This window comes from Rutilus rutilus (assembly GCF_951802725.1).
Source record: "Rutilus rutilus genome assembly, chromosome: 6".
In the NCBI taxonomy this organism is placed as follows: Eukaryota; Metazoa; Chordata; class Actinopteri; order Cypriniformes; family Leuciscidae; genus Rutilus; species Rutilus rutilus.
Genome location: NC_140214.1, coordinates 29,766,549 through 29,791,985, shown reverse-complemented (window position 1 = coordinate 29,791,985; position 25,437 = coordinate 29,766,549). Strand labels below are relative to the sequence as shown.

The following is a 25,437-nucleotide window of genomic DNA, read 5'->3' as shown; positions in this document are numbered from 1 at the left end:
GTTCCAGGTTAGAAAATACTTGGTGGTGGTGGTGAGTAAATGATGACAGAATTGTCATTTTATGGTGAACTATCCCTTTAAGCTAAGACTACTACTTTTATTAGTGATAATGGCAACAACTTTTTTTGTGATGAAGGGATGATATCTGGCCCATTCATATTTACAAAATTGTTTTGGCTGATGTGTATTGTTGGGATGCTTCTTGAACGTTCTGTTCCAGATCTCACCACAGCATTTAAATCAAATTCAGCTCAGAGCATTGACCACTTGGCCATTTTAATTTACGCAATTTGAGAATTCTGTTGTTGATTTACTTCTGTGTTTTGGACTGTGGTCATTTTGCATGAGTTTTAGATCATTTCTTGCCAATCCACTGTATAACTTAAAATTCATTGGTCCCTCAATGATTAAGGCATTCCAGACCCTGAGGCATAAGAGCAGCTCCATATCCCTCTGCAGACATATGCCTCACAGTTGGGGATGAGGTTTTGTTGTTGGTATGTTCTGTTTTTAACAAAACATCCCGCTGTGTATAATTAGCAAACAGATAAACTTTGTCTCATTTGCCTCCAGAACATTGCTCCAGTAGTGCTCGCAGCACCAGGTGGTCTTTAGCAAACTTGAAATATGAAAAGTGAGTTCTTTTGGATTGCCGTTATCACGTGAAATTATATTGTATTGTATTTACTGTGCACTGTAGTGTACTTCAAAGTGTATTTTAAAAAACTGTACTTGCAGATAATATAATGTTAATGAAATAAAAGGCCACTTAAGTGTACACTTTCATGAAAAGTGCACTTTGTATTAATGACAAATTTTACTTTGAAGTACATTTTAAATCATTGTTTTAATAATCTTTTGACATGCTTTAAAGAAGTACACTAATTTTGATGCGTTGATTATAATTTTAACTGTAGTGTGTCATTCGATATTACATTGAAAGTTAATATTTTAAATAAATTGCAACTTCATCATTTCAAAATACAGTATATATTTAAATACATGACATTCAAGTTTCAATAGCAATGGCATTAAAGTATATTTTTAATTCACCATAAAAGCCTGTCAGTACAACTTTACCATATTTCAAATATAATAGAATTATAAACATAAAGATGAACTTAATTTCCACTTAAATGGGTAAAAATAAAACACTCTTCAGTTCAGCTAATACAGTACATTTCTCAGGCACTGTTTACTTTATGCCCTCCTTTGAGCCCTTCAATCACGCACAATCTTTTGCACACATCCCCCCCCACCCCAAAAAAAAAAAAATGAGCAGAAAATTAATAGGTGCTGAGCTCGTCCAATTTCACTATGTAATGCAAAAAAAAAAAAAAAAAGGTGTGACATTTCTGAAACTCGAAGCAGTTGACCAATCACAACACACTGTTTAAACCGACCAATCAGAGCACAATGCGCTTTTCGAAAGGAACTAAACAGAGCGTTATTGACAGACTGGGAAGAGAGGTGCTGCAATAATGTGAAAAATGTTGTTGTTGTTGTTTACATTCAAGCATGACAACCTATTCTAATAGACCTGGAAAAAAATCTGGAATTTATAAAAGGACATAAAATGGCCTCTTTAATAGGCTATTTTTATACACAGACAAGCGTAGACTCTGGCACCCCAAACACTCCAGGAAATAGTGAGTCAACTCCTGCCAAGTTCAGAGAGAAAACCTGTTAGAACAAACGGCGATGGGCCATGGTTCTGGCAGATTTGCAGCATACCTTTTGGAGAACTTGTACATTAGTGCAAGCTGTCTTCTGACACCCCCGAGCATGGCAGCCAATCGGGCCTCCATCCATTGAAAGGTCTGCTGGCTCACCTGAAGAACATGACAAGACATACATCCTCTATTATGTCTATCCCGTTCGATCAACAGCCTAAGACTTCAGGAAAAGAGATAAATGCATATTTCTTGCCATGTCCACTGCAAAGACGGCAACGTGCAAAGCGGTCAGAGACGGCGCCCTCAAGTGTGGATCGTGAAGCATCGCAGGCAAAAGCTCAGTCAGCTCTCTGGTCCACAGCTGCACTCCTCGCTGCCACGCAGTGTCCAAACGCACCCCTGTCACGTCGTGGTACGCTCCAGCTAGAGTGGCCAGGGGCCCTGCGAGAAATGAAACCTACAATAACACTAATACACACTGACAGGCACGTTCAAATGAAACGTGATGACATGAAGCCACAGTTGTGCTGGTGCATAATTGCGACTGGCTTACAGATGCTTACGCAATGATGTGACTAGAACGCTGTCAAGATCAATTACAGATAATGTGACCTCAATTGCCACAGAAAATCATTTAAATATGTGCTTGGTGTTTTAGAAAAATAAAGTTACGTGTTTCCTGTCAATCAACCAGCGCAGCTCAAAGGGAACTGTGCCTCGCAACTGTAGAAGAAATCAGAATGAACAGTGTCACGCAGAACTTGATAGGGCAAACTCACTCCTGAGCTCTTGCTGGACCTGTTGAGACATGAGATGCAGGATCTGGAGCGCGTGCGGTAGGCTGCGTGTGAGCGAGTGTCGGAGCGGGCCGGTGGTCCATGCTTTCCACAGCGCTGCAGCTCTCTGCAGCAACAGGGTCTCGGCTCGCTGGGACAGAGACAGCGGGCCGTCACTCAGCTCCAGCAGGAACATGCTGTCCCCTGCCTAGATGATGAATAATGACACGTGATCGGCATGATATTTGATACCGCGACCTTTTTTATAGATGAAAATATCTCTGAAGACTAAACAACCGGTCACACTCAACTGGATTTGTGGATTTAAAACTTTCCAACTGAAAGATTTATGCTTTAATTATTTTTGAACTACAATTGTATTGGGACAAATAGTCCAGCATACATGGAAACTTCATCAATCCTTTTTTAAAAGCATGCCATGATGCATTTCATGAAATTGAATGAGAGATTTATTTTATACGTATATACACTCTACCGTTTAAAAGATTGGGGTTGGTAACATTTCTTTGTTTTTGAAATAAGTCTCTTATCTCATCAAACAGTGAAATATTATTCAAATTTAAAATAACTGTATTTTAATGTAGTACATATATTCAAATGTAATTTATTTCAGTGATGCGAGGCTGAATTTTCAGCATCATTACTGTCACATGATCCTTCAGAAATCATTATAATATGCTGATTTTTTTATTATTACTAATGTTGAAAACAGCTGTGCTGCTTAAAATTGTTGTGGAAACTATTATAGTCTGATGAATAGAAAGTTCAAAAGAACAGCGTTTATTTGAAATAAAATATTTTATTGTAACTTTTGGTCCATTTAATGTGTCCCTGCTGAAAAGAATACTGGCAACAAACATATGAACAGTATATATTTGATTGTAAAATTTTCATTACAAATCGTTCATTTCTACATGTCTCTTTGCACAGCACTTAAAGGGATGTTTTCAGCAAAAAATGGAAATTATCCTAAACCTTAATGACTTTCTGTCTTCTCTGGAATGAATATATTTTGAAGAACGTTCTACTGTCCATACAATGAAAGTCAATAGTGTCCAAAACAACAAACCTTGTGTGGATGGACCAAAAAAAAAAGTTCCACAGAAGAAATAAAGTTGGTAACACTTTATTTTGATGGTCCAGATTAGACATTCTAGCACTAACTATAAGTATCTTTGCAACTACATGTCAACTAACTCACATTAGAGTATTAATGCTTAATATCTGCTAACTCTTTATTCTGATGCTCCTCCAACAGACATTCTGCTGACTATTAAGTAACTTTGCAACTGCATGTCAACTTATTCTACTAACCCGAACCTATTAGATACTCTAATGAGATTTAGTGGACAAGTTACTTGAAGTTATTTATCTAAACTGGACCTGGACCATCTAAATAAATTGTAAACATGCAGAAAGCCATACAGTTTTGGAGCGACAAGAGAGTGAGTAACTGTTTCAATTTTTGGGGGTGAACTAACACTTTAACCTAGTTCAATTTTGTAGCAGGACAGCCTGTGAGATATGACACACCTGTCTTCTGAATGTTAACAGAAGATGCTGAAGTCTCTGAACTCTGTCCAAAAGTTTACTCCTTATCCGGTACCCCAGCTGCTGGAGCCGTGCCTGTAGAGATATATTATCAAAAAACCAGACATGAAAAACAGTGTTTTACAAGATATCTGGCAGATTTATATTATGTGAGTAACATCAAAACTCCTTGCTGTCCTCACCTCTGAGGCCCACAGGCACTCCTTGCATGCCTTAGCTTGAAATAGCAGACTCTGATTGGCTGCTCCTACAGAAATAAGGGCAAGGGTCTCATTCTCAATGCCATGACCGCCTCTCTGAGCCTCCAGGGTGAACCAGTGATGCCCCTCCAAACAGAACGCCACTCGGACATCATCAGATGTTTCTGACGGCAAGTAGAAACACATACAAATCTCATTTAGAAAAATAATATGACATGATTACTTTTGTCATAGTTTTGTCACAACTTTTTTTTTTTTTTTTTATGGACGTTTTTTGGACGTTTTTATATATTTATAAATATATAAATTAAACAATCTAAAAAGTTTTTTTCAGAGACCCAAACTGAGCAAAAAACAAAACAAAAAAACACTTTGGTGCAGTTTCTGACCAAAGGGTAAGATGAAATTATGATAACTTGTAATGTAAATCAATGAGATCTTTATAACAGTACAGCAGACTACTGATACATTACTAATGCATAATAAATATCAGTTGTCACTCTATATCTCCCAATGATATGTAAGATGAGATGATATTTAAAGGAGCCGTATGTAAGATTGTGGCCAAAACTGGTACTGCAATCACTTTCAAATTACTGTAGAGCGGTGTATCCCCTCCCCCCTGACTCGAGGTTGCCAGATAGGCTGCAGGATCCAGCACGGACGTTTGTAGCTGCCGCTGTGGTAACTAGAGCTGAGCTGGCAACCCGGATGCCGAAACACTACTGACTTCGTGATTGGTAGATAGGTGGAGGGTGGCGCTTCAGGCCAAAACACAACATGACAACATCAACATCAGTTGAGGGCTGCAACTTCACTTTTTAAATGAAAATATCCTGGCCGGACTACTGTTGTCAGTGATATAAGTATTTGAAATGAACATGATTTCTTAATGTCAGTGACATATCAGGGCCATTTTATGATTATTTGAAATACATTTCTTACATACAGCTCCTTTAAATGCTTAGTTTATTATCAAAGATCTGATTGGTCTGATCTGACTAATAGATATGCAAAAAGACACACAAACCACAACCTGAAGGTGGCTATTAAACTAAAAAAGTATAAACTATCAATCAGACGACAGAAGGCACGCAGTAGAGTATGTACAACAGGTTAAGCAAGGGTTTGATCATGTTGTTAATTTAGAGACCTTAAAATTTTGTGTATCAAATATGATACAGTAGGCTTTATTTATACAGTAGGCATTATATATATGTATATATGTATATATATATATATATCATCATCATCATCATCACCTGTGTGGTATCCAGCAGCAGCTCGTAGGCAGCGTTTTCCCAGCGCCCCCTGCAGCCAGAGCATCTCACTGCGGTCTAGTTTTGCATGAACCTGGATCCCCACATTCCTGCCTGAAGACAGGGAACTGCAGGCCAGCTCCGCACTCCAGTTTCCAACCTGCCACTGTAAATCACACACATTTCTTTTGTTCATTTGTTTCATTTGTTCACCAAACATCACGGTGAGGGAATTCCATTGGCTTTTACTGTTTTATAGAAAGCTAATACCTTTCAACACACTAGAAATTTGAAACAAAGTTACACCTCTTTATATTTTCTCTCTAAACGTCTTAATGTTATGATTTGGTTGTGCATACTGAAATCTGTCATACTGAAACTCAACATGTTCAGAAGACCCGTTGGAGTACCTCTGTGAGCAGAGAGTAGTTGGAGCGCTGACTGCTGCTGATGTTTCTGAGCGACAGTGTGAAGGTGTTGTGCTGAGTGTGTCCAGACACAGACACACGGGTGTGAGTGTACAACATCTCCTTCCCTGAGTTCACTCTGTGAGATCCAGACCAAATTAAAGCCTGTGAAAAAAAAAAAAGATCAATGTTACAATATAAATATTATTCATAAAATGAAAATCACCCCATGATTTAATCACCCTCAAGCCATCCTAGGTGTATTTGACATTTGTCTTTCAGACAAATACAATCGGAGTTGTATTAAAAAATGTGCTGGCTCTTCTGAGCTTTATAATGGCAGTGAATGGTCGTTTATGTTTTGAAGTCCATCAAAGTGCATTCATCCATGATAAAAGTACTCCACATGGCTCTGGGGAGGGGGGTTCTGAAGTGAAGCAATGCGTTCGTGTTAGAAAAATATCAATTTTAAAAACTTTATCGACTAAAATAAATAGCTTCTAGCAGTCGACTTACGCCAAAAGAGTAACACTTGACGATGTATGACCTAGGAGTAACGTAACCTTTGACGCCTCTCGTGGTTCAAACAAACAGGGCTGGGCAACAAACTCAAGCTACTCCGACATTTCTCTTAAAAAATTCTAATTTTAGACTTCTAATTCATGAATTTTTTGCTCTTTCCTCTGCGCTTCCAAGTCCGTCAATGCGTCATGCGTCATGTCAAGTGTTACTCTTTCACCGTAAATCGATGCATAGGCTGTCTGTCGGAAGCTAGTTATTTTAGTCGATAAAGTTTTAAATATGGATATTTTTCTTACATGAACGCATCGCTTCGCTTCAGAAGGCCTTTATTAACCCCCCAGAGCCGTGATGAGCACTTTTATCATGGATGGATGCACTTTTATGGACTTCAAAACAGAAACAGCCATTCACTGCCATTATAAAGCTTGGAAGAGCCAGCTCATTTTTGAATATAACTCAGATTGTATTCGTCTGAAAGAAGAATGTCATATACACCTAGAATGGCTTGAGGATGAGTAAATCATGGGCTAATTTTCATTTTTGGATGAACTATCCCTTTAAGGCTTCCTGTTGGGGGCCAAGCACCAAATGTATGGAATTCCAAAGCTGCCAAAATGATAAATAAATAAATAAATAAATAAATAAATAAATAAATAAATAAATAAATAAATAAATAAATAAATAAATAAATATATATATATAAATATACAAAGAAATGTAAAAAAAAGAAGAAAAAAGAGTATTTATACTTTCATTTTATTATTACATTTTAGGCTACATATTTAGAAGACGCTTTTGTCCAAAACTTACAAAAAAAAATGAACAAAGCAATTCGTCAAATATCAGTCATAATACAGGTTAGAAAATAATAATAAAGTGCTAAGATTATCACAAATAAACAAAATATTTTGATGCACGTCATTCATATTAAATCGTATATTCCACCCATACCCGCTATAATTGAGAATCACTTTAAGCATGCAGACGTATGTCAATTTGATGTATTCCACTTAATATTCAATAAAACAATATAAAATAAGATTTGTTAACAACGTGTTCTTCTAAAATGAGAGTGAGCCACAAATCCGTGAGTACAGATTACAAACCCGTGGGAACGGATTGCGAAAGCGTGGGCACGGTTTATGAATTTGTGGGTACAGATTGCAAAAACTGAAGGCACGGTTTACAAATCTGAGAGCGCGGATTAGAAACTCGTGGGTACGGTTTATTAATCCGTGGGCACGATTTGTTAAACCGAGGGAACAGTTTGAGAATTCGTGAGTACGGTTTATAAACTGAGCGGACAGATTGCTTTTTTTTTTTTCCACAGGTGACTTCCCGGGCTCCGTAGTATTCGATCGGTTTCCGGGTCACGGGCTGGAGGACGGAGGAACGAGGAAACGAGGAAACGAGGAAGCATCAATTTGAGTATTGAGAAGCAACCCCTTTCTGTGTAAATATACCTAATGCCACTTCAAAGTCAGCTTCTGTACGTCCCTCATCTGCAGTGCAAAGATGGCTTTTGTTAAAAGCATTAAAACCTTATTGAGTAATTTGGAATAATATTTGATCATTTAACAAAGTTTTGTTAAAATAATCTAAACCACCAAACCGCCAAACCACAGTCGTGTTTTATTTTTAGCCACTTTATAAATGTCATGTGGCATTTATAAAGAACATAATGACATGAGAATGCATCTTATTTTTTCATATTTGGTGAACTAAAGTGATATGTTAAGCTGCTATATGCATATTTTAGTGCAATTTAATAGACAGAGATTGTGATCTCACAGGCTGTGGAGGACAGAGGCCGAACTGAACATGGTGTTCAAGACGGTCCCTCAGGTTGGTGTGTATCTGGGTCAGAAGAGAGTGAGACGGACATGGAGACGGAGAGATGTTCCGGGCCCTCAGCTCCACGAGGAGCGTGTGCATTCCCTTTACTCCTCCCTAAACAACAGACAAAAAATAAATAAAATAAAGATCTTAGATACGAAGTTCTAAAATAAATAAAGGCAGTGCAACAAACAAATTTTCAATTCCTTAAATATTCCAGACCTGGTATTTCATGCTTTGCGTTATCCTCTTGTCCTTCCATTTGAATTCAGTGTTTTGGGAGTAAGCCTTCCCCTCCTGAGCTACAGCAACACATCCCTCCATCTCCACCAGGGGAAGCACCAACTGCATCTGACACAATTCATGAGTGCCAGCAAATTTTAAAGCACAGCATGCATAGTAGTTCATTTTTGATATACATTAACTTTGTGAGCAAAAGAGGTTTCTTTAAAAAGTCATAAAAAATTGTTCCAAACCCCAAACTTTTGAATATCTCTGTAAGTCAACTGTACAGTCAGCTGGAGACCTTATATGACCCTTAAGGGGTTTATATTGACATTATTCCAATGATCACATGGCTGTTTAACAAACAAAAAAAACTTTCATACATTAATTTAGTCAAATGTCATAAGAGACTGCAGCTGTGTGGGAAATGATACAGTTTAGCAGCCATTATACAAAAATATTAGCCCACAGAAAGTCATGATTTACCAATCAGAAGTCAATATAAGTCATAACAATAGGTCTCATTCACTAATAACTGTGTTCACTATCCATATTAATATGCAAATTTGAACTTCTCACAAACACTTTACGCCTAATTTACAACATGTGTGTACACACAAGAATTTGTTCTTAACCTCGTTCTAGTGTTTATGAATTTGGAGTATTCTAAATGAGCGACTGCATGCCCGAGGTAATTTACATAAAAAACTCTGTATGTTCTGCAAAATGTTCTGCAATGTTAATTTAGTTCTTTAATAAAGTCTAGGAACGAGAAAGAACCACCTGGTTTCTACTAATAGCGAAATGCTACATTTGGTGTCAAAAGTGACGGACTCCAAATCAAGATCTGAGCATTTGCCGCAGAGATGGACAACGGGACGCGGGCAAGAAGAGATGGTGGAGGAGATTGTAAGGGGAAAAGGCCAGTGTATGTGGACACACGGCCCGGCGGCAGATCCACGCTGAGCTTTAAGACATGCGGCCAGAATGAGAGAGGCTATCATGCTACAAGATGATGAAGCTGGGTTCGCGCCTCCCTTTGCTCCTAAAATGGCACCGACATGAAGTGCCCAGGCCCGCAGTGAATACACCAGAGACTCAGACACCCTCGCTATTAAAACGCCACGGTTCTCCAGTAAGACGAATTGGGATATATTCATAAACTGTTAGCTAATGCTGCAGGTTGGTCTGAAAATCATAAATCTTTGCAGTTAGTGCTGTGCCTCACTGACGATGCGGCTGCCTGCCTGCTGTTGTTGAGTCCAGCGGAAAGAAATTATTATAATGCAATGGTTTGGACTCTTCATAGACAGTTTGGACAATATAGCCAGCCTGACAGAATTTCATAACAGACGCAGACGACAAGGTGAGTCCCACTGCATTTTAGCTAACGACATAGAATGTTTATGTCAATGCACCACCTATGCTGAAATGCCGCCGTCAGTCCAGAATGAGCTTGCTAAAGGCAGATTTATCCAGGTGCTCAGCCAAAGAGGCTATTGAAAGGGAGGTATTGGGAGTTGAAATTGATGCAGATGAAATGAGTCCAATAGTGAGAGCTGCAGAAATTACTGAATTGTGCCCCGGGTCACCCACGTGGATGGATAATTCTGCGCCCGGGTCAGTCCACCTCAGAGCCCCGCCCAAACCACCGACCTTCAGTTTGGTGGGGCTGTGGCCACCCAGGCCATCTGATCAGACAGTGCCCAAGGATCAGTTGTGGAATGCAGGGAAACCCTCAAAAAAGCCTGTGGTCTTCAGTAGTTGTCATGATGCAGTGGAAAAATAGTTCCAGGTGGTGGTTCTGTTTAGAATATAGGCAGCTCAACAAAGATTTGTATCCCCTGCCTAGACTAGAGTCCCGCTACTGGCAAGTGCCATGGTCTCCTGAGTCTGCTCCCAAAACCACATTCCGCACAAATAAGGGCCTCTGGCAGTTCAAAGTCCTTCCATTCGGGCTCTGCAACGCTCCAGCCACATTTGAACGGCTCATGGACAAAGTGTTGGAAAGAGTCTCACGCACTGAATGTCTTATATTATATCTCTTAGTCCATGCCGAGTCGTTTGATGAAGCACTCGCATCCCTCAGTGAGGTGCTAGGAAGAGTGGCAGCGGCAGGTCTGAAACGGCATCCAGACAAGTGCCACTTTATGAGGCGGGACACAGGTTGGGGAGGGAGAGCATAGGCACCATGGAGGACAAAATTCACACCATCAGAGACTGAGACAAGACCTAAGACAATTGAAGAGTTTTCTGACGAATTCTTGAATAACTCAGAAGAATTATTGTCCCCATACCACACCCCAGTTGTTCCTGAGTCCTCTTCCCTAAACACCCCACACTCAACCACTTCCCTTGGACTTTCCCCTGTGTCCCATCAGATTAAATACAATTATTGAATTTAATTAAAGAGTCTGATATTAATAACAATTATACAAAGAAATTAATAATAAAATAAAATAAATTAATAAAATAATCGGTTTTTGGCCAAGTGCATCCTGAATTTTTGGTTTTGGTTTTAGCCCAGAATTTTCATTCCGGTGCATCCTTACAGTAAAAGATTGAACTCACAAATCTGTGGGTATGCACGGTTAGTGAGTGAGACCCAATGTTTATAAAATGAAAGTTTAGTGAAACTGCAGAAGTTGAATGCTGTGGAGTACCTGGCCTGGTGAGAGAAAGACACAGGCCTGCCCTCTGCTGGAGTCATCGTGCCAGTGCTCACTCACTGTTACAGAAATATTTATAGGCTTTCCGTGGTCCCTTGAAAGACGGGCCTACAGAAACACAACCCTCATTCATATTACATAGATTTGACTTCTTGTATCTTAAAAAAGTATGAGAAATGAAGAGTTTGTTAGCATCTGGAGAGTTTTTGAAAATGTAAAGTGAATATGGATGGTATTTGAAAATATAAACAGCGAAACTGGGAGTATTAATAGAATGGAGGGGAAGTATTTGCGATTGCAGAGTGTAATTGAGAGAAAGAACAGTATTTGCGAGTATAGGGAATATGAAGGGGGCTCTTAAAGTGTAGATATTATTTGAGATTATAGATCAGGGTTCCTCAAATCCAGCCCTGAAGGGCCACTGTCCTTCACATTTTAACTCCAACCCTAATCAAAGACACCCGAGCAAGCTGATCAAGGCCTTAAGAGAAACTAGAAAATTGCAGGTAGGTGAGTTTGATCAGGAGCTGTGTCTGAAAATCACCCCATATTCCCTCATTCAGTATTTCCCTACATTAGTCTACTAATATAGTGCAATTGAAGGAGTGAATGATAACGAGTGAGATCATTTGGACACTGAGTGCGCCGAAGGGCTGCCGTTTTTGCATTGATTGTGCTTGTTGTTTAATAATTATTTGAAACTTAGCAAACTGACAGCCCCAGTAGTAAGATGAAAAGATTTATCTTGAACTCTGTCATAGAAACTATGTATAAACCTTAATTAAACAATTTACTAATCAAGTAAAAAGGAATGTATACCTGTATAATATTACGCTGTAGCCACATTGCACCAGCGGTTTGGAAAATGGATGGATGATTCAGCTGCGGGTGCTATCTTTTGTTCAGAAGCAGGAATTCATTCGGCGCACAACTCACAGTGCATTATGGGTATTCTCATAGCCACTGCGCATACATCGGTTGTACACTTGTTATTGCGGTGCATTGTGGGATTGATAATGTCACTTGATAATGTCCATTATTGTTTCGGACACCACTACAAATGGCTGTCCCCTCAAATAGTGCCCTATTTAAGGTTATATTGGGCGATTTGGACCCAGCCAGAGTTTAAACTAAAGGGTTGGATTTGAGGAAGTCTGTTATAGATAGTTTTTGAGAATGGCAGCTGTGTACCTGATTGTTGCTGTCATGCCTGGGTCCGTGTGATAGGGCATGTATGTGAAACTGAGCCAGTGTTGAGAAAAAGGGTTGTTTCTGCTCTAATGAATCCATTTTTCTGCTCACCAAATTCCAAGAGCCTTGAATTCTGACCTGAACACACGCAAGAGACTTATATATGGAAGATGTGATAAAATAAATGCACAAACCACATCAAAACCCCCAGATACTTCTGTCTGGCCTCACCTGATCATGTCTTCCAAAAAGAGTACAGTCAACACTCAGATCACCTAGTTTTCTCTGAGAGTCATTCTCTACCCTAAGATCCAAACCCCAACCCTGAGCCTTTCCTACAATTAGAGAGACATATCAGCATGTTCATGATAATAACTGATGCCACACGTGACCAAATAAGCAACTTCACTCTCAATAGCAATGTGGTATAGCCACCTGTCAGTTCTGGATAACTTTGCTGTAATTGTGTTTCACCATCTGAAGAGTCAGACTGTGTTAAATCCTGATTCTCCCAGTGTGCTCGGTGCGTCAGAGTGTGTGACCCTCTCTTTCCACCATAGCATGTCTTCACTGTCAGATTCCTGGGCAACGAGTGTAGCTGGTATAGAAATAACACATTCATCAAAATGTAATGTAACACAACATAATGTAGCATATTTCATGTAGTGTTAAGGCATGGTCACATTAGCATAACTTAGGCGAAATCGTCCATTATCAATAGCGATGCATGTATCACTTACTCGGAGGTTACTTCCAAACTTAGCAGATCTTTATTGGTAAACATGCCATTTGAATTTTCAAAGTTTAACAAAATGTAATTAGATTCAAAAGCCATGTAAAAATTCCACTTTACTATTAAGATGACTGCATTACGCCTGTTGAACATAGTGAAATATCTGCAACATTTTCATGTTCAAAAAAGGTCCATTGTTCGTCACAAATAGTGCAATGATGTATGAAGCACCGCTCACTCACATAGACGTAATTTTCAAACCAAGCAGCTTTCTATTGGTCCACGCAGAAAATTTTAGTTACCAACTTGAACCCCATGTGAAATATCCGCTGGGAAACCTTTCAACCTCATGTGAAGATCGTATGGATTCCTATTGAAATGACTGGATTTCGCTGAGAATCTGTAAATGTGACCACGCCTTTACAGAAGACGCTATATTACGGCTGACTCATAATTACACTACCTGAGGTATAGAGTGGTTGAACACCAGCACTTGCTTAAAGCCAGAGTTTGTACTCGAGATCTCAGCTTCAAAAGTCAATCCGCTCATGCCAACCAGAAGTTCTGCAGTGCCTTTAACTGAAGAGCGCGAGTGGTTCAACTGTGAGGGAACAACACGTAAGGCATTTTTACAAACAAAAAGGATTAAAAATGCATAATAATACCCAGCTAACAAAAATATGTTTTAAGAACATTTTGCTTATGTTCCAATTAAGTTACGAAACCCTTATTTCTGAATGTTTTCTGAAGTTTCAAAACAAAATTTTTTTTGATGTTTTTTTTCAAAGTAGCCTACTGCGAATGTTAAAGGAACATGAATTACACTTTATCATTTTTCAAACATTATGGGAACATTGCTTTTGAATGTTCTCTGAACATTCTGAAACATTTTTTAAAAACTGTTCGAAGAACATTCATCTAAAACATTTTAACAATTTATTTTTTTCCATGAACAACGTATAAATAACATTTTTGTTCAAACATTGAGAACATTATTAAAGACCAGATTACTCTGAACGAACATTATACTAATGTTACTACAAGAAGGTTTGTTTATAACTTTGAGAGAACCTTGCCAGAATGTTAGCCAAAGTTCTGAGAACATTCCCTGTAAGCTGGGTAACTACTTTGGAAATCAAACATCTGCATAATGAGGTCATTTGACGACACTCTAGCATACTTAAAAGTGCATTCAGTAGTTTATTTATGATTATTTTTTAAGTACGCTTCAAAAAATAAATTGCTTTTGTGAAGAGTCATCTGAATGGTATACATTCATATGAGATGAACACTGTACTTATTTTTTTATAAAAGGTATTTTAATTATACATGGTTGGTGCAGGTTAGCCTGGTAATACCAAACTCTGCTACTTCTCTTTGCTTCGTAGACAGAGTCTGGAAGGGCATAATTGAAAAGCGTTTTCTTTCTCTCGTTTTCTTTCGCGCTTGTCTGAAGTTTAAAATCATTGGTTACCCGTAAGCCAATCACATAACGTTTGGTTATGACGTGTGTTATGCGCAGGCTCAGCCGCATCTAACTTCCACTGTAAACACATGTATGATGCGAAAACAAAACCATCGAGCGAAATACCGGAGTGAACATGGCTGTGAGCGACTTTTGCAGATTATGTGAAGTAAATCTACGCATCCACGGTACAATCAGCGTCTACGTCACGGCTCTCAGCCCGCCCTCTGCTCGTTGATTGGCCGGCTGTTTCGAGGCCGGACTGAAAACGGGGAGATAGGTCGCTATCTCAGACTGAGTACAGAAGCGAACTGAAATTGAGCGGAAGTACGAAGTCTGACGTAGTCAGGCTAGGTGCAGGTCGCCCTACTGTTGGAAAAATCCTCACACTCATTGGCTGCCATCTCTGTAGATACGCTAGTAGTGAAGTGTTGTTTGGTGATGCGAAAATTAGACAATGAAACACATTTATTATCATGCTATCTACAGGTAAGTGAATTAATTATTGTCTAGACCACTACCTAAAACTCAATAGTATCAGTGTGATTTTCATAAAGACAATATAGATGGCAGTACAGTGCCTAACAACAGTGTGGAATCGGTACGAAGAATAGTAATGCTAACACTAGCTAGAGAACTACTGAATGCTCCTTTAAAATGTTTATCATGCATTAACATACACAAAAACTAGTATGCAATAGTAAATACACTGTGCAGTATTCTATTTACAAAAGAAAAAAAACATAGTAGCGTTGCTTAATGGAAGTAACCTGATTGTCATACCTGTGATTTTGAGTGAAACTCAAATGGAAGGTACGGGTGTAAAGCTGATATGTTGTGGGAAATGTTCACCATTAGTCCATTGCTAAAAAAGACATCAAAACTGATTCATCTGGACAGTCTAAACATTTGTATCTCGTTATTGTAATGTAAATTTAGTGATATTTCCTATAATAATACCTGGTGGTATTGTGGTGACCTTGAAGATCAAATGAGAAAGCTGAACTCTGAGAGTTAGAAAGACTGGCTCTGATTCCAACCTACACAAATATCAGGATGAGTTCTGATGTACAAACACAATCAAATGTTCACAGTGACCACTGAATCATTCTTCAAAAGAAGGAAACAGCCTTGAATGTTCATACATATGTACCTTCAATGAGTCTTCCTCATGCCCAGAGCAGACGCCCAGCAGGTGGCCCGTGTCCATCCCCTCTGTGCATTTCACCTGTAAAAACAAGCCTCTGTGCCTTCAGTTTGCTTTACTTGTAGGAGAGGAGTGTGGAATCAGAGGCATTTCCCTTCAACAACATGAGAAATGACCCAGAATGTAAGGAGTTTCTGGGGCATCCATATGTATACCAATGCAATGCACACTAAACTGATGCTTGCTTATTCTTCAACAAGTGATTATTACTATGTGTTTGATTAAGGCGGGAATTAATGGTGGTTTCAAAACAAACACAGATACAATTAAAAAAGATTGTCCACATTTATCCCACATGGATGTTAGAATGGCTTGAGGACCAGCATAATTCACTCATTCTAGATCAGGAGTTGTCAAACTTTTTGACACCAACCATGGACCCCCAAAATATAATGATCCCCTTGTTTGTGTCTTCTTTCCTAAAATATAATGGCAGCTAAATATTTTTTAAGCTTAAAACCCATTTATACAGTGTGAGAAAAATATTAAAGGGATATAGTTCCCAGTTTTTTCAAACCTGTAGTGTATGACATTCTTTCTTCTGTGTAAAAGAAGATATTTAGACAAAATACATTTTTTGGTCCATTCAATGACAAACAATGGTCACCAAAACTATTGTGTTACCATCATTCTTTAAAATAACTTGTTTTATGTTCTGAAGAAGAAAGAAAGTGTTTGTATGCGCGTGTAACACCATGTCCTAACTACACGCGACGCGACGCCGCAACACGCGATAAAAGGTATATTTTCCATGTTAATTTTGTCCTAACCAGCCGCGGCGGCGACACGCGACTATGGGGTTTATTTTTCTGTGACGTCGCGCTGGAACAACAAATACAAAGTGTGGCAATGATAATCTCAGGTACTGTTTATGTGCTTTATTTAATGTTAAAAGCGTGTAATGTGAGTTTGAATATCATTTAGTGCTCCCAGTTTTGTAGCTGTAAAAGCAACAATGGATAGTTCACCTCAGATCTTGAAATTAAAGCAGGGCTATGCAGTTTCGGGAATTTCTTCGCTGTATTCTCGCTTTTTGCTTGCAGGTTTCTCTATAGAGCTCCCCCTACAGCTTCGGAATAGATATTTGACAACACTGTCGAAAAACTCGTTGGCGACTCTCAGATACCAGAGGCTAGTAGATGAACGACATCAAAGCAGATGGGACATTCTTTAAAACGTTCATTCAGGTTCGAACAGCGTGAGGGAGCGCAATAATGACAGAATTTTAGCATACTTTTTTGCCGTAAAGCAATTCGTTACATCGCGAGACCTGATATCACGCGATACTTCCTGACGCTGAGGCCGGCGGCCTGCCGGCCCAAAGTTGCAAGGGTGGTTTTTCGGCTCACAGGCGCTTGGGGGGGTGCGAGACGACCACCATTCAACCCGAAAAAAGTCATATAACTATTCCAATGACTCCGAAGCTGTTCGGTTAAGGTAAAAAAGTTACTTAGTTCACCTTTAAACAAATGGAAACAAGGACGTTCAAATTGTGAACAAACAAGTGTATTATTTGACAAAGATTGTTTTAGAACTCAGTAGCCTATGTATTTGAATAATGTTTAAATGGTGTAATGTGAATTTGATTATAGCCTACTTAGCCAATTTCTTGCGATTGCCGTCAAGATTACTCTCTGGTGCTGTGCACTTGCCGCGAGACTCCGCCCACACGCTGTTCTGATTGGCTGTGGGTTTTGATTGATTTTGCAATCTCGCAGTCGCATCGCGTCTAGTGTGGACAGAAATGATCTGTCGCTGGAATCTTATCGCATCGCGTCTGGTTAGGACACGGTGTGAGATAAAAGCTGAGTGCACTAATTGCATTGCAATTGCAGTAAGCTGTCCTTGCTTTATTCTCTCCCAAGGGATGAGAAGATTCTAGCATTTGCACAGAGCGTGTTCGGTTCTCAAGGAAATGGGAGGCCCTCATGGCGATGCATTCATGGTAGGCTCTGTTATTGCTTGATTCTCTTGAGGGATAAGAATCTAGCATATGCACAGAGCACATTACTCTCAGGGGGGATGAATGTTTTTTGATTGTGATGCAACTCTCAAGACTCCCTCTGTTTTATTACCTCCCTCCCCAAATGGTCGGGTCTTGAAGTAGGGATTTGCTCCCCTTTGGTATGGTGCTGCTATACGCTGATTTCACGCAGCCGTTATTTTGAAATCGAAAGCGAGGCTCCGGTGGGAAGAAAACCGGAAGTGTCGCCTTTAATCATAGGAGAGTCGTGAATGCGATGGCGTATTGTTGTGTTTAATGATGTTGTGTCAATTCTAAAACTGTACATACATTTCTTTCATACTTTAGACTATATACAGTGAAATTACTTTATAAATAAAATATTTTTTTTATATAATTCAGAAAGTAAAAAAAGAAGCAGGAATGATATACATATCCTATATTGGATATTAACATCCAAAAGTGTAAATCGCGGCAGCAGCTTCAGGTTGGTAGTCCAAAGGCATTGTTGTTTATCTTTACTTCCGGGGTTTTTCCCACCGGAGCCTCACTTTCGATTTCAAAATGGCGGCTGCGTGAAATCAGCGTATAGGTCTCTCCAGATGATTAGTAGAGTAATAGACTAATAGAGTTGGATCACCTATGGCTCCCTTCTTGTCATTGTAGCATTCTATAGTTTAACCATTAACTACTGTCCTGAAAAAATGCCTTTACTCAAGTATGAGCTGTTCTCCCCCAGTGATCTGGGGTTTATAATTAGGGCATAGATCTCCTGTGGCCTCCTTGGGGTTGGCATATAAGAACAAGGAAGAAAAAGAAAGTGTGCACATACTTAATTTGTTCTTGCGTGTCAGTTAGTGTGAATGAGATTTGAGACTCTAGGAGACTTTCAGCGATTCACAATTACTGAATGACTGTGATTCTCTAACCTGAGAGTGTCCGGTCATTTGTGTTTTGTGGTGTGAACTCTGCTCCAGTGTGGCTCTCAGGCCGCAGGCCCCTGCGTGGAGCTCCATTTGGGCACCGACTCTGCTGTCATTCCAGTTCACATTCACACCTGCACTGCTGTTAAATGGAAGCCCTGCTCCAATTGACAGAGACAGAAACATATTACACTCTACCACACAGCCATAACTAGAGTCTGCTAATGCCGCTGAGTGTACTGTACCTGCGGAACGTAGCCAAGGGAAAGTGTGAGACAGCTGGGTATGAAGACTTCTGCACCCATGCTGTGTCATATTGCTGCTGATGTTCACACACAGTGACTCTTCCATAGCAACTACACATAGTAAGGCACTAAGTTCTTCTCCAGAGTTCCTCTCATGCTGACGAGTCACTTCCAGTCCATATACAGAATCATCCACTACTAGGGTCAGCTCTCCTGCACCACAAACACACAACAACATGAGAGTATCAAGCACTAACATTTACATATTAGACAAACACATACAATAATAACATTTTCAAACTATCTTTCAGTAACCACATAAGTTACAGATCGAGTGCTTTCCAATTAGACCAGGATAAGAATGGACATTATTTATTATAGATTTACATGACAAATATAATCACAAAAAAAACTGACAAAGGTTAGGTAACAAAAGACAATTTAGTTGTGGAAGTAAGGTAGATTACTCTCTGAAAGTTACTGTCCATAAGTCATAAGTCGACCATAAGTCGGGGGGTCAAAGGGGTCAAAGGACTTAGTGAAAAGAAATGTTTTGAGGTGCATTTTGAACATGGGGCGATGGGGCAGAGCGGATCTGGAGTGGTAGACTGTTCCAGAGTGTGGGAGCATTGGCAGAGAAAGCCCTGTCCCCAAAAGTCCGCAAGCTGGTGTACAAATGTTCATTTGCACTCTATTAATGAATCTATGTGCCAGCGTATTACAGTAAATGCATTGACACATTGATCTTGGACTTACCTTCAATTAGACCCTTTGACTGAGTTAGTACTCCAACCAAACTAGCTGAATTAGGTAAAGCAGTGAGATCTCGTATTGAATTGACAAGATCCCCTGAAAGAGACAGTCGCAACTGATCATGTGGTAGAATTCCACTCAAATGAGCACTAAACATCTCCTCTTCCTTTTTTACTGTACAATGCAAGAAAAAACTAGAGAGAAAGAAAAAAGATAGAGGCTGAAAACAAATGATAGGTAATAAAACAATCATGATGCACAGTGAATAGAGTATGTCTTGTCCCACAGTACGACAGTACTGTTATCAGTTTACCTTTCCGAAGAAGAATTAGCAGCTAAATGAATACGACCATCAGAAGGGAGCCCTGGGAATAAGGCCTGATGAAAGCCAGCATGGATACACACATCACTAATGCCCTTTGCCACTTTGTTTTCTTGTGTAAAGTGAAGTGTTAAATTTTTTCCATCTGCCTTCAGGCTGATAGAACTGCTGATGTTTCCAAAAGGTGACACTGTTATTTCTGCATGAGCCTGTAATGTCAGGAAAAACAAGCAAAGCACTCAATATCAGTTCATGCATTCATCAACAGAACTATGCTCAGAAATATGCAATAAATGACTTGCAAAAGAGCACTTTTCAAGGTATTTACATGATAATTCTTGCCGTCAATGGCTATTTTCCCTTCAGAGTGATACTCAAACTCGCTGGTGATCTTGTGACTCCTGAGCACTTCAAGATCTAGGCTGACAGAGTTCGGGAAATCCAGCTGAAAAACACTCTTAACTTAATTCCACTGAAAAATTGTAAAGGTGCAACAAAACATTGCTGTGAAAAACTCTTTGCCTCCCATATGAATTTGACTCTAAGGACGTTTTCACACATGTAGATAATTGTGCTTTGTTCAGAAACAGGGATCAAAATTGCTACAATTGCTGCAATTTCTTCTTGGTTTGGTTCACTTTCACAAGGCAACATTTCTAATCAGACCAAATATGTTTAATAAAAGTAACGTGCAAGTAAACTCTCCTCTTATTAGTGCACTTTTACTGTATGTTCCAGGATTCCACTCATAGCGATCATCCTTCAGAATGGATAGACAGCAGCTCTGGGCTTGTTGTGGCTTTCTTTGTTGCTGTTGTTATATTGCTTTATCATTTTGAGCAAGGATCAAAGCTTTGTTGGTATTTTTATGCGTTTAGGTCAGTTGTTCTGAAATATGTTCATCTGAACAAATTTCAAGTAGGCATTTCACTTCGTCTTTGCGCCAGGTTAACCCACGATTCATTTTGAGAGGCATTAGCAAAACAAATTGCTGCTTTTCACTGAATGTATGTAATTACCCATCATACAACCGGGTTTGTTGGTCCCTTGGATCGGATTGCCTTCTCACCACAAGGGAACTGCTCCAGAGTTTTCTAGCAAGCCGAGACCACCTCGTTCAGGCAATCTCTGACCAATTTTTTGGAGCGGATCAGAGCATTTGACATTTTCATATTATGGCTAAATTAACCAAAGTAAGGAAGAAAACGTACCAGGTTCTGAAACAAAAGCTCTAAACGAGCCAGGTGTGAAAACACCCTAAGAGAGCAACCCTGCTAAAATGGAACATTCTCATAATTTTGGCATAATGTTCTCGCAATGTTCTTTCAAAGTTATGAACAAATATTCTTCCAATAATGTTAATAGAATATTTGTTCAATGTTATCTGGTATTAATTAATGTTGTAACTATGGTGTCATTTATACACTCACATACATTAACAATCGGCATATGAAATGCAACAATGGTGACATGCTTCATGCCAGCATACACAACTTTTGCATGGCTCCCAACATGCATTAGAGCATGAATAAATTCTGCAGCTGGATTCTTTTACTATTTATATTTGAATATTTTTTGATTGTCACCATTGTTGAGGTTTATATAAGTGTTGATGTCTAAGTGTGTCTCAACTTTTACACAAGAGGCTGTAGTGGCTTAAATAAGACTTTTAAAAACTTATAAAAAATTTAAAAAACATCAACATCTAAGCCTCTTTTAATCTCAGTAAGAACTTTTGTACATGCATAAAATAAATAAAGACAATCTGGACAGTAATAAGTGAAGATGTAATGCTGTGAGTTGTTTAATCCTCTGCTGAGATCTTGAGAGATTTAATATCTTCTTTTATCTTCAGTTGATTTCAGCTAAAGCTGTAGCTGGAAGTCATAGGTGTTTGAATGTTTGAAAGAATGTTTCAGGAACATCATACTAACCTTTAAAAAAAAAAAAAAAAAAAAAAAAAATCCACTAACATCAAGAAAACTGGACATTTAAATTTTTTCTATAACCAAAACAGAATGTTTTTTTTTTTTACAGAGCGACAGTAGCCTGGTAATACCAGACTCTGCTACTTCGCTTTGCTTCGTAGAGAGAGTCTGGAGTTCCGTAATAGAAAAACGTTTTCTTTACCGCCTGGGGGCGCTAGTCTGAAGCTTAAAATCATTGGTTACCCGTAAGCCAATCACATAACGTTTGGTTATGGCGTGTGTTATGCGCATGCTCAGCCGCATCTAACTTCCACTGTAAACACATGTATGATGCGAAAACAAAACCATCGAGCGAAATACCGGAGTGGACATGGCTGTGAACGACTTTTGCAGATTATGTGAAATAAATCTACGCATCCACGTTACAATCAGCGTCTACGTCACGGCTCTCAGCCCGCCCTCTGCTCGTTGATTGGCCGGCTGTTTTCAGGCCGGAGGAAAACGGAAAGCTATGACGCGGTCTCAGACTGAGTACAGAAGCGAAATGAAATTTAGCGGAAGTACGAAGTCTGATGTAGTCAGACTAGAGCGACAGTGCTCTAGGTCTTATTGTTGAGTTTTTGTTCATGAAGGGTCACTTTTGTGGATTCATTTGTTTGGGTTGAAGATCTAATGATGTTCAGTGTAAAAATATGCTACAATACAGAAAATCATTATGGAGGCAAACACATTTTCTCAACACTGTACTGTATATTGTAAAGGCAAACTTTGAAGTTATTTTGCATGAAGGTAAACTAGAACAGAATATAATTAACTAGAGACTTGCTTATACTTGATTACAAAGATTCGAGGGAAGTTAAAGTAAAAAAAAAAAAAAAGTGCTATTGTTTACCTGAAACAGCTTGGACAGGTTTGCTTTCATTGTAATACCTTGCTGAGATGTTTTTAGGTCATGAAGTTGTACCTGACCAAAGGCTGCAAATACTTCCTCTTTTCCAGTCCACAACCTGCCCTGAATTTCATGCACATTCTTCACAGAGAGGTGAAGTTAGCGCATTCCCAGGAACAAAGACAAAATGTAATTAAAAAATGTAAAATTACGATCCTATATATGACTTAAAATTAGACTAGCCGTACATTATTTAGGTGTAATTTGGCACTGTTCAGAGACAAATATGTCTGCTTGCTTACCTGTTTGTTTTGGACTGTGACGCAGATCTTTGAGTCTTGAGGAATTCTCTCAGTGCTGAAAGACTGGACTATTGAGGAACACACCTGACAAATAAACCATATTATACAACAGTTGTTTTCATTGTTTGCATCACATTTGGCTGGCTCTTTGGATCATTCATTCAACCAATTTATTCAAAAACACTGATTCATTCAGAAATTAAACAAATGTCTTTGTGCTTCGTAATAGGAAGGCTGCATCCTTGTGAGGATACTTCCTAGACCAGTCCTTCTAAGCCTTCTATGCTTGAGTCCTCCTCAGCACTGAATGCTAGAATGAGTCCAGGGGTGTCCAATTCTGCTACTGGACCATGGAGGACCAATATCCTGTTGAGTTTAGCTCCAACCTTTCCCAATAGACTTGCCTAGTAGTTTGTAGTAACCCTGAAGTCCTCGATCAGGTCCATTTAGTTAGGATTGGAGGTCAATTCTGCAGGATAGTGGCCCTCCAGGAGCAGGACTGGACACCACTGGTTACATTATTAAGGTTTCCGCCCCCTTGTCACAGCACAAATATACTGCTAAAATGAATTTAAAAAATATATACTTTATATTAAAAATCTCTGTATTTACAGACTTTCAACGAATGTTGCACAGTGAATGATAACTGTCTGTGGTCTACCAGTGGTTTAATAATTAAAGCTATGGTCTACAATTTCAAAGATTGTTCATTATTAATAACCTCGTTTAGATGCTGGTTATGGTTCTACAGTACAATCCTAACAATATGAAGAGGAAAAAGAATGAAAAAAATCCATTCACTCTATTGGATGTACAGCTGCAGAGAAGTTGACCAATGTAAGCTGTCCGGCCGGACAGCTTACATTGGTCAACTGCTCTCATCCAATCGAAACTCCACCTGGCGCTCGCGTCTCCACCCCACCGCACCTCACCCCGCCCCCCTCCTGCGACATGAAATTTCGCGGGCAAGCAGCTGACAGTCTATATGGTAGCTAGCAAAGTAGCATCAGCTCAGCAATGGAGAAAAAACAAACCGACAGCAGCAAGCGGCCCCTGCTTGCCCCTACAGTCAAGGTTGGAAGAAAGAGTAGAGAAGTCTGTAGAGCAAAGAGCAAAGATAAAAAAAAAAATTGTGAAGAACGCCGGACTCAAAGTAGAATCAATATAGGGTCCACCATTGACCGTTGGAGGAAGCTTCAGGGAGATTTGGGACTGAAAACCGACGCTGACACGGCTGACTTTTTGTTGAGCAGGTAGTGCTAAGCATTTATTTATACTTTTATGGTGTGAGGTGTTACATAAATAGCTTTTTATCAGTCTGACAACATGCTCATGCTGCCGGTCGGCATTGGAATGTTAGCCGTTTAGCATCGCCTATCACGGCTCAAAGTAATTATATTTCTTGAAGTGCTTGAATATATTTCAGTAGGCCTAGCGGGTTTCTGTTCGAGCCGATCGGAATTTGAACAAGATGCGCTGTGTGCTGCTATGTGTTTACTACCGGTGATCACAGCTTGACTGAGTGACGTTGTTCAGGTCGTTTCCCGGTGGGAGGGATCAGGTAGCACAGAGGGGAGGGGTGTGTGTGTGGAGGGGCTGGATGATTTTTTTTAAACTTCCCAACCGTCTCAGGCTTTCTCGACCGATTTTCAACATCGTAGACTACAGCTTTAAGAGTTTATGTGATTAATCGACAACAATACAAAAGAAAATGTAATACTTTCATCCTGATTTTTTTGTCTTGCATTGCTCAATACATTTGCTTGAGCTCAGTGCAGATTAATTTTTCACCAGTTCTTTTTCATGAATTGGAATGTGCCCAAAGGATTGTGGGTGATTAAAGGATGTGAAGGATACACTACATACAGAATTGTAACAGCCCATAGTTCTGTTACTACTGTATGGTTTATAGTTGGTTGCCATCCTACTACCGTCCACTAGGGGCTCTAAGCTGCCCACCTCTAGCATAAAACAAGGTAAAGTAGTAGAGGAAGTGAGTGTTGTTTAGATAGAAGGAAGCTCTCAATAGATAGTAGGAAGCATGGGGTGCTTCTCAATACTCAATTTGATGCTTCCTTGGCTGCGTTTCAGTCCACTTTTAGGCACGCACTTGCAAACTTCCCTAAGCACTTCCCCTCGGGGGAATCCCTGCCGCCATTTTGAAGTGTGTTCCATTTTGTGAAGTGGACGAGGGAAGTTTATATGGACAGACCCTCGTTCCCTTGATTTTGACCGAGGGATCATATGTACTTCATATGTACATTTCAGGCACCTATATGTCCCACAATGCAGTACGATTGTGACGTTACCACAGATCTCGTCTAATCACCACCACAACAAACAACTCTATGATATAATAATTATATATATATTT

At 39.5% G+C, this 25,437-nt stretch overlaps 1 protein-coding gene across 1 annotated transcript in view; it reads right to left on the bottom strand.

The window, feature by feature from the left end:
* The window catches only part of LOC311292248 (uncharacterized protein), a 50,798-nt gene that overhangs the window by 15,930 nt on the left and 9,431 nt on the right, over nucleotides 1-25,437 (bottom strand). Inside the window, exons 9-32 of the mRNA XM_084411858.1 lie at nucleotides 23,064-23,147; nucleotides 22,765-22,902; nucleotides 20,273-20,389; nucleotides 19,936-20,153; nucleotides 19,626-19,816; nucleotides 18,870-19,082; nucleotides 18,631-18,782; nucleotides 15,685-15,759; nucleotides 15,492-15,571; nucleotides 15,315-15,396; nucleotides 13,530-13,667; nucleotides 12,769-12,931; nucleotides 12,565-12,668; nucleotides 12,334-12,471; nucleotides 11,137-11,250; nucleotides 8,471-8,599; nucleotides 8,204-8,362; nucleotides 5,894-6,055; nucleotides 5,487-5,649; nucleotides 4,207-4,388; nucleotides 4,007-4,099; nucleotides 2,456-2,660; nucleotides 1,930-2,117; nucleotides 1,735-1,832 (exon numbers count right to left, since the gene is read on the bottom strand). Coding sequence (XP_084267984.1) covers nucleotides 1,735-1,832; nucleotides 1,930-2,117; nucleotides 2,456-2,660; nucleotides 4,007-4,099; nucleotides 4,207-4,388; nucleotides 5,487-5,649; nucleotides 5,894-6,055; nucleotides 8,204-8,362; nucleotides 8,471-8,599; nucleotides 11,137-11,250; nucleotides 12,334-12,471; nucleotides 12,565-12,668; nucleotides 12,769-12,931; nucleotides 13,530-13,667; nucleotides 15,315-15,396; nucleotides 15,492-15,571; nucleotides 15,685-15,759; nucleotides 18,631-18,782; nucleotides 18,870-19,082; nucleotides 19,626-19,816; nucleotides 19,936-20,153; nucleotides 20,273-20,389; nucleotides 22,765-22,902; nucleotides 23,064-23,147 — 3,386 coding nt within the window. The remainder of the gene's footprint in view (nucleotides 1-1,734; nucleotides 1,833-1,929; nucleotides 2,118-2,455; nucleotides 2,661-4,006; nucleotides 4,100-4,206; nucleotides 4,389-5,486; nucleotides 5,650-5,893; nucleotides 6,056-8,203; nucleotides 8,363-8,470; nucleotides 8,600-11,136; nucleotides 11,251-12,333; nucleotides 12,472-12,564; nucleotides 12,669-12,768; nucleotides 12,932-13,529; nucleotides 13,668-15,314; nucleotides 15,397-15,491; nucleotides 15,572-15,684; nucleotides 15,760-18,630; nucleotides 18,783-18,869; nucleotides 19,083-19,625; nucleotides 19,817-19,935; nucleotides 20,154-20,272; nucleotides 20,390-22,764; nucleotides 22,903-23,063; nucleotides 23,148-25,437) is intronic.